Source organism: Ochlerotatus camptorhynchus, unplaced genomic scaffold (genome assembly GCF_037179485.1).
Source record: "Ochlerotatus camptorhynchus isolate MF236.1 unplaced genomic scaffold, CSIRO-AGI_Acam_v1.1 ptg000406l, whole genome shotgun sequence".
Taxonomy (NCBI): domain Eukaryota; kingdom Metazoa; phylum Arthropoda; class Insecta; order Diptera; family Culicidae; genus Ochlerotatus; species Ochlerotatus camptorhynchus.
The window spans coordinates 641,735-655,935 of NW_027040892.1; the positions used below are offsets into that span (position 1 = coordinate 641,735).

The following is a 14,201-nucleotide window of genomic DNA, read 5'->3' on the forward strand; positions in this document are numbered from 1 at the left end:
AAAATAATCATAAGTAATGAACCATAAGAGATAGAAATTTGATGTCTTATGCAATTGATTGTTCTAAACATTTTTAGAACACTGCATTGGTCTTCAAATATAAAAAAAAAAATGTATTTTCAATTCACCAATTTTATGGACCACCCTAATTTCACTAACATAAAAAGATTGGCCAAAAAATACGAATAAACTTTCTATAAGACACCATATACCTAAAAGTGATGGTTTGGGCGCAAATATGTTTGTCTTTCTAAATACGGCTTGGGAACCTTTGTGCACTGGTCCCCAGGGTAAAATTTCTGGTCATTACTCCAAATTGATTCTGATAAGATGCCAATGAGTGTTTTTGTGTTTCGTGAACCCAAGAGTCAATTATCCGATCACAACTCCGAATTCATATTAAAAAGATGTCAATGAATGGCTTTGAAAAAAACGTAGAATTCAAGGATAAGTTTCATGAATTAACCACTTTTAAGGATGTTTCAAATTTTCCGGTGGACCATCCTGTTGTCACCAGTGTCTATATTCTGGTCACAACTTTGAATTAATTCTGATAAGACTTATATGAGTGGTTTTGAAAAAAAAAAGTGGAGCTCTAAGATCAGTTTCATAAATTGACAACTTTAGCGGATGTTTCGGATGTTTTAGAGGACCACCTCGTGGTTTCGAGTGACGAAATTCCGGTCATAACTTCATATTATGATAAGACTTCTATGAGAGGTTTCGAAAAAAAACCGTGAATGTTGAGGATCAGTAGCATGAATTTACCACTTTTACGGATGTTCCAGTGGACCATCGCGTGGTCTCCAGGGTCTATATTCCGGTCACAACTTCAAATTTATTCGGCAATTTGTAGAGATAACTTTCTGATGTATTTGATGAAATTGTTAAGCAGATAGTTGGCTACCTTTTGGGAAGAGTCAGTTTCCGTTAAGTCACAAGACTGGTCCTGTGGAAGATCCAGAACATCCGTAAAGTTAGTCAATTCTTGAAACTGATCCTAGTAGGTCTATTCTGCGCGGCGTGTGAGGTGGAGTGGCACGCTGTCACCGGTGAGGTGACAATTGTCAGCTCGGATGAGGTGACTCTCCATTTGATTTGCACGGAGACTCAACTCATCCGAGGTAAAAATTGTTACTTCACTATCACTTCACTGCCAGTTCACCTCACTATTGGTTACCAGATGAATCTTTGTCATTGACGAAAAATGAACGAAATTTTGACGAAGGATTTTTTGAGGATCATGTCTATCAATCAATTGAGCATCAATTAAAAAAAAATGGCACGAAAGTCTGTCAATGACAATAACAAATCTCAGCAATGCCAGGAAGTTATCTCTTCAAATCTCCCTACAATAAGAGTTTGTCCCCAATTAACTCTAATCCCATATATTTGCTGCGATTATTTTTTTTTTATGATGCGCACCGGTTCATTAAACGAAAAAAAAAAATACACAAAAAATTAAATCGTGTGTACACTCGAAAATTCTATTTTATAGCACTGCGTTATAGTTTTCTACTACATAGCTACTATTACGTTATAGTTCATATTTTTTTGAAAATGGTTTCCCAAATCTCATAGAACTATGATATAGAAATCTAAATCAGCTATGTCAAAGAGAACTATAACATAAATATCATGCGCCGTGTGGCGGCACCTTTAGGGATATCTGGTCCCCTGAACGTGCACTTCTCATGCTCTCAGCTCCAGCTGGCGTTGCTAGATCGCTGCTCTTCTCTCCATTTACGCTGCGGCTTCCACATAATCTTCGTGACTACTCTGTTGACGGCATTCCATGTGCCCTCCTCTCGACACATTTCATCGACGACATTCTCCACGTTAAGGACGGGCATCTCCCTTCGTACTGCTTCAAACCTTGGACAGTCGAATATCCCATGCTCCGACGTTTCATCCACTTTTCCACACTCCGGACAGAGGATATGCAGGTATTTCATGAAGTAGCCGTGGCCAGACAGGAACTGCTTTAGGTGGAAGTTGGCTTCTCTGTGTTTTCTGTTCAAGTTGCCACTTAGACAACGACTCCGTTCTCACAACTTTCCGTACTCGTCCGCCTTCTCTTTACCTGTAGCACTCGCTGTCCTCCGCTAGGGTGATACCGATAAAGATCATTCCAGCGATAACGCGTACTGCTTCCGACGAGTTGGTTCTGTACGCACTCACGACTTGCATGGTTTCCTTTGGTTCTGCTTCGTTTCTAGCGCTGCAACCCAGGCTGCACCTCCATACCTCAGTGTCGACGACGATACACTGGCCAGAAGACGCCTCTTGCTACTGATGAGACCAGAGTTGTTCGGTATGATTCTACCCTGAGTGGTGCGAAGACGGACCTCAAAATCGAACCACTTTCGAGCTGTCAAATCGAACCACTTTTTTATCATTGTGGTTCGTTGAAATAGATAGAAGTATTGTTATCGTCCAAAATAAAAAATAAATATTTTTCAGTAATATTTTTGATCTTTTTAAAAACGTGATTCGAAACGACTCAAACAATTAAAAATAACAGTATTATTGTGTATTTTGGACCAAAGTAGACTCCTGCGCTGAAAAAAACCCCTCCGATTTTTTTTCGCTCAGGAACGACTGTGACTTCGGAGAACGTTCTAAGGAGATTTGTGATGATAGTACAAAAGTTCCAGGAAATTTCAACAGATTTTTCCCGTGACAGAAGAGGTTTCAGTGGATATTTTAGTTGCTGCCAGCGAGCTTCTACGGGGGTTCTATAGAGTTTTCATGTTCGAGTTTCACACGATTTGGAGGGAAGTCAAATCGTTGCCATTGGAGGTCCCAGGGAATTTCGACAGCACTTCCATAGATATCGTCGGCCACATTAAATTTGCATCTGATTTGCAACAATTTATATTTTTCACTGATAAATGGACCATTATCATATGTTCGCAGTGTAGGGATTGCATTTTTATCACGATAAGCAACTGAATTCAGATGTTTTACACAATTTTTATCAAAATTAATACTGCACAACCGGTCACTGGGTTTGATTTGAAAATTGAGATCCACCTCACAGAAACTGAGCCACTCTTTTCGTACTGCTGAATACTTGGGAAACCTGAATAGGCTTCGCTTTTCGTCGTGTCCATCTTTATAATTGCAAAAGTGAGCAAAACACTTCATTCTGAATTTTATTCCACTCCGTAAAAACTCCAGCTATGAACAATGTCAACAAACAATCACAAAGTCACGAATCGGCTCTGCACAAAAAGCCGTTTGACACTTCTCTCTACCAACCGACGGTGATGAAACGTTTATTTCAAGTAATATTATTACTTCAACTATCTCTCAATATAAATAAGAAAAGTATTTAATTAACTTATTATTTTCATTTGATTGACGTCCACCTATGCTCTCAAGAATTGAACTTAAATCATTCTAGATTAGGATGAGGTGTTGTGGTTTTAACAGTTGAACTGAATGACAATCATCTCAAAATCATCTGATAATAGTAATAGGGCTTGGGTGAAGCAATAATCATTCGATCAAAGGATGATGTTTTGATTCAGTGTACACAAGGGGGCAGAGGGTGTGATTGGTAACTGGATGCGAAGCTGCAGATAGCCCACCACACAGTGGAGGTGTTATTGGTCAGAAAAGGCCATCAATATGATAGGTAGAATCTGAGTGGTGCGAAGTGAAATTTTCTTCATGTTGGTAGTGTTGAAATAAACGTTTCATCGTTACGTTACGTTCATATTATTGTCTATTGAAAATAGGTAATACTTTAAGTATTACAATGCTTTATTTTTATATAATTATAAGAAGAGTCGATCTTACAGTTCGTGCACCTCCCAACTGGAGTAAGCATTGGATGAGATTCCTATTCGCGATCGGCGTCTATCCAGTTGCACCCTCCGCTCCGCTCCCGCAGGATGTGGTCCCTATCGTTATCGTTGACCCTGATTACCGAACACTGATCCCGTCTGCAGTGCCTCTAGGAAACTGTCCATGACACGTTCCCGCGTCCGAACGGCATCGTTGTACACCAACTTTCGTTGTTACCGTTCCTGCATCTCCTGCTGGGAGCGTTCTTCGGCCTCCAGTGTTCGGCGTCTTTACGAAAGCGGTTCAGAGAACTTCTTTCTGTGCACAATTATGTGGCGAACAATCACCTGCCTGCGCTGTGGTGTAATTATCGTAAATTGAAACCATATTAATTAATTTAATATAAACCAAAGTATAAACTAATCTAAAACTTACCCATCGATAACAGCCTACAAAAACTCAAAGTTCAATTTGAAAAATTAAAGTTACGTCCTTTTCAACATGTCTGTCAGATACGTCGCTGTCGATTTTTTGCATTTTCAATCACATTTTTCATACAGCAACAGTTCATGAGGAAAATGAATGATTTTCGTTATGGGCCTCCGATGATATATTTATCTCTCAGATTTAAGATTATGTTCGTTTGGTTTGGTACATTCCGGAAACAATATTAAATTCATACAAGTTTCATATCCATTATCATCTACTTTAAAAATGATTTTCACTTTATGCTAGGCATCCTTTTCACTTGTTGCAGGTTTCATTCGAAAACAAGAAATTGGCATTTGTTAACGCACCGTATGACGAATCATTATAATATGACCAAAGATGAATACTAAGATGAAACTGTCGGAAGAAAAACTTTCAATTTTAGTGTCCTCTTTCACGGTCCCTTTCATCCAATGAATACCCCCCGTATTCAAGGTAATTTTGTGGGTTTGCTGCCCCCTCGGTAGAGATGAAATTTTGCGCTCATTTTTAGCAAAACAAACACACCTAAATCAGAGATGTCCCATTTTTTAATTACTCGATTAAAACTAATCGATTATTTTTTGTTCGCTGTGCTGCCATTTTTCCACCAATGAGAGTGCAGTACATGTTTGAAACGATCCTCTGGAGATGTTAATCCTTATATCGGCACGATATAACCGATTACAAATATTTTACTTTTCGGTTCGTTAATCGATTAATCAATTATTCGTAAGAAAATCGGCCATCACTAGATGAATGTGAAACGTCATTTCAAATATAAGGACCGTACATAAATAATGATACAATTTGAGAGGGACCGGTGCTAATCACAAATTACGTCCCCACGGTAACTGAAATAAACACGAGTGTTCACCGGTTGCTAATACTGCCCTGAGTACTACCTTTCAGAGTGAGACGTGAAAAGGACCGCGCTGCATTTGTCTTGGTTTTCTGCTGCTGCTGCTTTCGTGGATCCCAACCGGTTTCGTATTTCCTTTTCTTCGGATTGGAGCTTCTCATTCCAGATCCAGATTGTTTTCCCTTCTCGGCAGAACGGTACGACGGTTTTTTTCTCGTTTTTGTTTTCAAAGCAACAAAATAACAATCGAATGTAAACATTATATACAGTGGTGCCAGAATTGATTAAAAAATGCTTATCACGCGTGCAAGCTCGCTACAAGGTTGTTTGTGGTTGTTTGAAGTGTGTTTAGTTGGGTGTTAGCACAATATGGCAGAGTGACGGGTGGCAAAATATTAACGTACAGCTATCCCATAGAGGTAACTGTAAGACTAGAAGGTTCCGAAGAAACGTGCTCAACTTTTTGGCCCAGCTCTGGTACTCTCTTCGGTCCCAAGCTAATCGACGCACCCCTCGAAACATAGGAAAATCCACGAACCCCTCTGTTGACGCCGGGATAGACTGGCCGATACTCAGGGCCGGGGGTGCAGTAATCTTACGCACGAAATCACTTTAAAGTAAAATTGTCCACTTTATTTACACGTATATAAAATTCTTACTACACCCTTTCCCAGTCTGTGGGCGAGAGGTGCGGCAGGTCGAGCGAGCGCGCGCGATGCACGGAGCTTGTCCGTGCACAAGAGGACCGTTTGCTTCGGCGGTCAACAAACTAACTGCTGGTTTGATTTGCTACTACTACTGAGGTGCTGTTGTTGCTGTTCAGGAAGGGGGGGGTGGAGAGCAGTTGGAAGTTTACACTATCTCCTATACTGTCCTTGTATACGATTGACCAGCTGTATATATTTCCATCGATCCTGTGGGTATAGATAGGACAATAGCACAGAACAGAAGGGGAAGTGCAAACAAATCGGTGAATCAAAAAGTGTTCGTTTTTCTGCTCAACGAGCGATGTGATGTGGTAGCGTTCCACATGGGCTTTCTATGTGCACTCACACTATCATAGCATGCTGCCTATCTTAACTGCAGGCCGAAGATGCCTTCTACCGCTAGGTGCACTAGTGTTCGCAAATGACCAGTGGAGCCACTTTCTGATTCGAAGTTCCACTCCTGTGACAATTGCCTCCAGTCTGCCCGTATGATCATATGAGATCTGTGAAGAATAGTGGAGAAGCTCAAAATAGTCCAAAAACTATTGTTTTTCAGCATCGACTGCTATCAGCTGTTTAGGTAGAGATGATACGATAACAGTGGAATCTCAAGTAAGGTAGCAAGGGGCATGAAGTAGTTCGCCTCCTCGTGGTGTGCCCTGGAAACGTTAATTATCGAACCCAAGGGAGAGATATTGCGGCTAAACGAACTACCGCAGAGAAGCCCTGCACCCTCGTTGTGCAAAGGCAGGAGTGACGCCGGGTTCTTAGTGCTTAGCACAAGCAGCTGGTAAGCGGTCACATCTGTCCTAAGCTACCCTGTTGGACAGTTGGCTGGCTATCACGTCTGCTTAGAACCGAGGCGAACAACGAACAGCGAACAACAAGAGGAGGTTGAGAAGCCCTGCACAAAACCCTCGTTGTGCAAAGGCAGGAGTGACGCCGGGTTCTTAGAGTGCTTAGCACACGCAGCTGGTAAGCGGTCACATCTGTCCTGTACGGGCCCTGGACAGTTGGCTGGCTATCACGTCTGCTCTAGAACTCAGACGAACAAAGAACAGCGAGCAACAAGAGGAAGGCCCTGCACAGCTGCTCACTGTGCAGTAGCGAGTGTCACGTCGGACACAACACCTAGTGATGCGCCATAGCGCAACCGGCCCCCTCCCATGACGTAATGCTTTCGGGCGGTTCCGGGGAGGGCAAGGGCCTAGAGCACAGGGTAAGGTTTAGTGGGTCGGGAGAGCTACTTCTCCCATCCCCACACCCTGAGTTATCTTCTCAGGTGTCTGGGAGCAGATTCCCCCCTGTATAAAAAAAAAAAAAAAAAAAAAAGTAAGGTAGCAAGGAGAGAATCTGCCTTTCTGCACTATGGGCTATGAGTGGGTGCCCATGGTGGTCAAAATAAGTATAATATTAAGCAGTTCACGTTCGGCGTGAACACCCTCATTTAATCTGTCAAACTTTCATATCGAATCAAAACAAACACTATGTACTAGTATTTCGACTAGAATGGGGTACGTTAATCGATTTGCTTGGGACCAATAGGCTAGTCAAGTAGTGAGCCAATTTAAAATCGTTAGTTTCGTATTGATTGTTGGTAGAAGTCCTTCTCAGGAGTCTGCGTTGAATACGGTGACGAATGGTTTCCGCTGCACAGTTAAAGTCGAAAAACTCGTAAAACTCGTTGAAACGCCCAGACATGAACCGTATTGGGCCATGCAAGCTGTAGCTCGCAGCACGAGGTCCAAGATGCAGGAAACTCCTCGGCCGAAGAACTCGTTCGAGTGCGTAGATTTCGAATTCAGCCAAGATTCCTGGAGAGTCGATATCACCAATGAGTACTTTCGCTGCGATCACGGCCTGACTAATCGTCCACCTATGTTCTAGTGTTTCAAGACCCAGGAGTTGACAACGATCTTCGTACGGCGGAAGGTTCACAGGGTCATTCCAAGGAAGGTGACGAAAGGCATACCGAACAAATTTCCTTTGAACAGATTCAATCCTCGCTATCCAAACTGCTTGATACGGGCACCATACTACCGAGCTGAATTCCAAGATCGATCGCACTAGAGAGCAGTGTAGATCTTCACATCATCTGCGTAGAATGATCGGCAACCAGTTGGGAGGATCAGTCCGGCCTCATTCACAAAAATCGAGAATAGTAATGGTCCCAAGTTGCTACCTTGAGGAACACCGGAGCTGTTTGTAAAATAGTCCGATTGCTCTGATCCGATTCTAACACAAAGTTCCCGATTTGTCAGATAGGACTTGAACCAACGAGTTAACCCCGAGGATACATCGAATTTTTCAAGTTTAGCTAGCAGTATGGAGTGGTCAACCCGTTCGAATGCAGCCGTAAGATCTGCGTATACAACGTCCACCTGCGCTCCAGCTTCCATACTCCGAAGACATAAAGAAATGAACGGAGCTAGATTTGTAGAAACTGATCTCTTGGGATAAAAACCGTGTTGGTCAGGAGAAATGTAATTTCTGCAGCTAGAGAATAATGCGTCGTTGATGATGATTTCGAAAACTTTAGAGCAGGCACTGAGTGATGTGATCCCTCGGTAATTTTCGACGTTTCTCTTGTCTCCTTTCTTGTAGATCGGGAACATGAATGACGATTTCAAACGCGTAGGGAATTCCCCCTGCTGTATGATGGTCACAAATGCCTTACCAAATTGATTTGCTACCCAAGTGCCCAACAAACATTCGAAGCAGAATAAGAGCTTTTTCATGCAAAAATATGCTTCTTCAGCAAAAAAAATGGCTTATTCAGCCTTTAATCAGTTCAAATTGTTAGTTGAGTGATCAATCTTTGTTGTGAATTTCGCGAAAAAACACGAGGAGCATTTTTTTAGCAAAACTTGCCATGCGAAATGCTTAATGTTCATTAAATTAAAATTTTTAGCAACCAAATTAACACTTCTTCTTTCTCTGCTACCTTTTAATCTATCCATCTCGGTCCATTACGTCCAGTTGAATGTAGTGGATTTCGATCGTAGTTGTCATCGATTTAATTAAAAATTGTAATCAATTGCATTCTTGGTTATGGCTTATTTCTAATGCAATTGTGGCCAAATTTAACAAAAAATTGGGAATTCAATACAAACTGTGACAAGTTTCACGTAGATATTTACATACAATTTTTTAGTTTGCACACAGTCAATATTACCATAGAGGTAACTCTAAGACAAGAAGGTCCCGAAATAACGTGCTCAACTTTTTGGCTCAGCTCTGGTACTATCTTCGGTCCCAAGCTAATCGATTCACCCCTCGAAACATAGGAAAAATCAATAACCCCTCATTTTATCAGTCAAATTGTCATAGCGAATCAAAACAAACATTGCGTAGTACTAGAATTTCGACTAGAATTGGGTCGTTAATCGTTTGCTTGGGACCAATAGGCTAGTCAAGTAGTGAGCCAATTTAAAATCGTTAGTTTCGTATTGATTGTTGGTAAATATTACCGTAGTCAATCAATTCTAAATGTATAATAAATCAACGCACCCCTCGGAGGTCACTCACTGTTCACAGCTACATTTTTCTGTCGTTCCCATCCACAATTGCAACAAACTTAATGTCACGTCAAGTGTCAATCCCAACGCAACATTCTCACGAGATCCTCTCTCTCTCTTCGATGCACCACCCACCGCAGGCTCATTACAATACTGAGTGCCGCCGTGTTTACGTTCGGAAGCTCCCTCGCTTAGCGCTCTTCAGTCGGTGTTAATTCGCGGAATTCTTGCATCTTCCGCGGAAAAGTGTACTTCACCCAAAGGGGTTGTTATCAGTGTGTTGCGTGTTCGGGTGTTTCATCGCTAGTGTCATTGGGCAGCAATTTGTGTAAGTTTTTTTTTCACGACTGCGACGAACGACGAAACTTCAAGTGGTGCTGCACGGTGGTGAGTACCTTCTGAATGCATTTTTTTCGCGATTCTTCTGAAAGTCAAATCCGCGCGGTGAAGTTGCTGCGCAACAGCAACCCGCACTGCAAACAGCAGTGCAATCTGTCAGAGTTTGTTGTTGATTATTCTGCAAAGCGTGAGTTCCGATTTGTTTACGGTGCTATCCGCCAGCTGTTCGCTGGAGACTGTGTTTTGATCCAGTATTCAAGAAGGATGTCGTTCCGTTCCGGAGATCAGGTAGCCTTGAGTTTCCACGAATCGTGTCTGCGGCTGTCGGATGTGGAACTGCTGAAGGGGCCGTACTGGCTGAACGATCAGATAATTTCGTTCTACTTCGAGTACCTGGAGAATCTGATCTTCAAAGATGAAGAAGATTTGCTGTTTGTCAGTCCAGAAGTGACCCAGTGCATCCGGATGGTGTCCGAGGCGGAGGTTGGCATATTTCTGGAACCGTTGAAAGCTGCGCAGAGGTCGTTTATATTTTTTGCACTGAACGATAACCAGATTGCGGATCAGGCAGGTGGGTCGCACTGGAGTTTGTTGGTGTTCTCCCGGCCGGAAATGGTGTTCTACCACTTCGATTCGTCGTACAACAGCAACTCGGAGATCTGTCGGCAGTTTGTAACGGCACTGAAGCGAGCTTTAAACTGTCCCAAGGCACAGCTTCGGTCCGGAGATTGCCTGCAGCAGAGCAATGGGTACGACTGCGGAGTGCATGTGCTGTGTACCGTGGACAAGGTGACGCAGCAGATCCGGAAGACGAGGAAGATCGAGGGCGTCAAGAGCGCCCGGTACGATGTGATCCGAGGCAAGCGGGAGGAAATTCTAAACATCATCATAGACCTGGGCGGGAGAATCAACTAGAGAATGCACCAGTTCACGAATTCTTTCCACCGGAAGTGCTTTCTTAGCGATTAACAGAATAACTCCAAACCACCACCACCGGTGGACGAAAATTCTAGTTTGCTGGACGCAGGTCAACACTTCAATGTAGAGTAACAAATCTGATGTATCGTACACTTGCTGTTTTAAATAACTGTATATTTTTAGAATGTGTTAACTTGTAGACGGAAAATTGACGTTATGCATATTTTCTAGATTGTAGTAATTTATTTCACCTCAATAGCGATCGACGGAATATAGTTCTAATTATTCAGTTGCACAATCTCAAGATAAAGCATTAGTAATTATTTACAATATCACCTATTCCGAGGCTTTAATTATAGAAGACAATTCCATGGGAAAACCAAAACATTGAAAACGTTTTTTATCTGACTGTCTGCTACCTGGGAAAATCTGAAAATCTAAGAGAATTCCATGCCTGGAAAAGTAGGGATTTTTTTTTATCTCTGGGAAATTTTTCTCAATCCTTATTAATAACACCATTGAAAACTATAATGATATCACCACTCATGCGAGAAAGTGAAACAATGTTAGGAGCCTTAAAGTACGTTCAGACTACAGAGTTATAACATGTCATAGCGCTATCTTGATGGTGGTTTCTGTGTTGCAATTATTTGACAACCGTTATAACATGTTATAACTCTGTAGTCTAAACAAGGCATTAGGCCCCTGGCAGAGTAAAAGCTGGTGACCGAGTTGGTAGATTCACATGTTAAACTTGTGACAAATTTGTTGTCGGATTAGCGGGGTAGATCCGATAATCCGACTGCCCAATCCATACAAATCAATGTAACCAACCTAACAACAGGCTTGCAATTGCTCATTACAGCTAAAATGCTATTTTTCGTTACTATGAAACAATGGGATACTGTAATGATAATTTTTATTTGTAAGATAAAAGAAGAGGTGGTAAAGTTTGTAGGTATATGACATATAAAATTTGTCAATTTTGCTTTCAGAAGGTCACAATTAGCGATTTTATGATCGCTAATTGCTCGCTCATCGCGTTGCTCATCGTTACAGCTAATCGCTAGTTGCGACCCTCTGAAAGCTAAATTGACATGTACACCCCTATTCTGTATTTCTTTTTTTTTTTTAAATGCGTTTATTTTTCTAGGCTTATTTGCCGTAGCTTTGCGGAGCCGATATTCATTGTTTGGATGACAAAATTTCTTAAAACTAACGTTAGTAAAGCGGGGGCCGATTACTCGCGGCTATCTCGAGGTTAGGGGTAACAAATTGTAACAAATGGATGGCAGGGTAGGGATTGAGAACACAAGGTTTGGAGAGCAATGTGCTTTTTATCTCGAACTAAGCGACCAACTGACGAAAAAGACAAACATGGGGGTACACCGATGGGCAGCTAACAACTTGGAGGAACACAAGATGACACTAACTACTAAATCCTCAGATCGATCCGTTTTAAAAACACATAAATTAAATTAAAATATTCGAGATCTCGGCTCGCCAAGATGTCTCTAACGGGCCGCATAGGTTGTTTTCCTCGGGCCCTGAGGGATGCGGATAACTCGGATCTAGCAACACAATGTAGGGTGCATGACCAAAGCACGTGGTCGATATCGTGATAGCCACTACCACAAGCGCACAAATTGCTGCCTGCGAGCCCGATTCGGAAGAAATGCGAGTCTAACGAGTAGTGATTGGACATGAGCCTTGATATGACACGTATAAAGTCACGGCTCATGTCCAATCCTTTGAACCATGGCTTGTTCGACACCTGTGGGAGAATAGAATGTAACCATCTTCCCAGATCACTCTCATTCCATTTTTGTTGCCAGTTGGTGAGGACGTGCTGACGGGTAATTGAGAAAAATTCCGCAAAGGCGATTTGTCGATCAAAAATATCGCCTTCCATAGCGCCCACCTTAGCTAGCGAGTCCGCTTTCTCATTACCCGGAATTGAGCAATGTGATGGGACCCAAGCTAAGGTGATAGTAGGAGCAGTTAGATAAAGTACTCAATTTTGCTCGGATTTCGGTCAGGAAATACGAGGAGTGCTTCATCGGCCTCATTGATCGAATAGCCTCCAACGAGCTAAGGCTATCAGTAAAAATAAAATAGTGATCAGATGGTAGTGAGGCAATTTGCTCTACTGCGTAAAATATGGCTGCTAGTTCCGCAACGTATACGGAACAGGGTTTTTGCAGTTGATATGAGGCGCTATGAAATTCGTTGAATACTCCAAATCCAGTGGAAGCGTTTATAGTTGACCCATCTGTGAAAAAACTCTTATTGTTACTAACATGGTGGTACTTGTTTGCAAAAATTAAGGGAACAACCATCGATCGATGGTGATCTGGTATTCCACAGATCAAAATTTACAGAGGAACTATAAAAGTCTTGGAGGCAAACACGAGAGGAATTGAATGAAGAAGGGCCAATCTCCAGCGTCATGTACTCGTAATAGAGACTCATGAATCTTGTTTGAGGATTTCTGTCGAGCAGCTTCTCAAAGTTTTCTATTACTAATGGGTTCATTACTTCACAACGGATAAGAAACCGGAAGGACAGTTCCGCGAAACGATCTGTCAGTGGGAGAACACCCGCGAGTACTTCGAGGCTCATCGTATGCGTCGAGTGCATACAGCCAAGCGCGATTCGGAGGCAACGGTATTGAACCCGTTGCAGCTTCAGGATATGTGTTTTCGCCGCGGATTGAAAGCAGAAGCTTCCGTACTCTAGAACCGACAAGATGGTTGTTCGGTACAACCTGATCAGATCTTCCGGGTGTGCTCCCCACCAAGTTCCAGTGATTGTACGAAGAAAATTGATTCTTTGTTGGCATTTTTGTTTCACATACGCAATATGTTTTCCCCATGTGCTTTTGGAATCGAACCAGACACCTAAATACTTGAAAGATATACTTTGAGTGATTGTTCTACCCTTTAGTTGAAGCTGTAACTGTGCAGGATGATGCTTCCTAGAAAAAACAACCAACTCAGTTTTCTCCGGAGAGAATTCGATACCCAGCTTCATAGCCCAAGTAGACAAATTGTCTAAGGTATCTTGCAATGGTCCTTGCAGGTCCGGTGCACTTGGCCCTATAACGGATACAACGCCGTCATCTGCAAGCTGCCTTAGCGAGCAATTTTCATCAAGACAACCATCAATGTCTTTTACATAAAAATTATAAAGAAGGGGGCTTAAACATGAACCCTGGGGGAGACCCATGTAACTAATTCGTGAAGTTGTCGAGTTTCCATGAGAAAAGCTCATATATTTCTCAGACAACCATTCTGTATTTCGTTCGAAACGAAATTCCTATACAAAAAAAATATTTTTTTGCATTAGAATTTCATTTCGAACGAAATACAGAATAGGGATGGTTTTATGTGTCACACACACACTTCACCTTCTGTTCTTGCATCTTGTAAATAAGAATTACCAATAAAATATCTCATAGCTTCATAAATCCGAAAAATAGAATTTTAGCTGTAATGAGTATTTGCAAGCTTGCCTCACAATGCCCAAAAAAGTTCCATCAGAGACCGTAATGTCAGATTACCAACAGCCGGATTAGCGGGGGGATACTGTATC

At 42.1% G+C, this 14,201-nt stretch overlaps 3 protein-coding genes across 5 annotated transcripts in view; 2 read left to right on the plus strand and 1 right to left on the minus strand.

Moving 5' to 3' along the window:
* Positions 1-14,201, minus strand: part of Naus (Nausicaa) — a 364,485-nt gene that overhangs the window by 65,302 nt on the left and 284,982 nt on the right. The gene's annotated exons all lie outside the window — the stretch shown is intronic.
* Positions 9,527-14,201, plus strand: part of LOC135710930 (cytochrome b5 reductase 4) — a 223,083-nt gene continuing 218,408 nt past the window's right edge. The window contains exon 1 of one of the 2 annotated variants that reach the window (XM_065233649.1): positions 9,527-9,737. The gene's annotated coding sequence lies outside the window, so the exon portion shown is untranslated. The remainder of the gene's footprint in view (positions 9,738-14,201) is intronic. The other variant, XM_065233652.1, reaches the window with a different exon arrangement.
* Den1 (Deneddylase 1) lies at positions 9,844-10,923 on the plus strand. The gene has a single exon (XM_065233598.1). It carries the CDS (start codon positions 9,954-9,956, stop codon positions 10,602-10,604), a length of 651 nt encoding a protein of 216 aa, XP_065089670.1. The 5' UTR covers positions 9,844-9,953; the 3' UTR covers positions 10,605-10,923.

Coding starts and splice junctions, on each gene's coding strand:
- Den1 (XM_065233598.1), top strand. CDS start 9,954: ATGTCGTTCCGTTCCGGAGATCAGGTAGCCTTGAGTTTCCACGAATCG.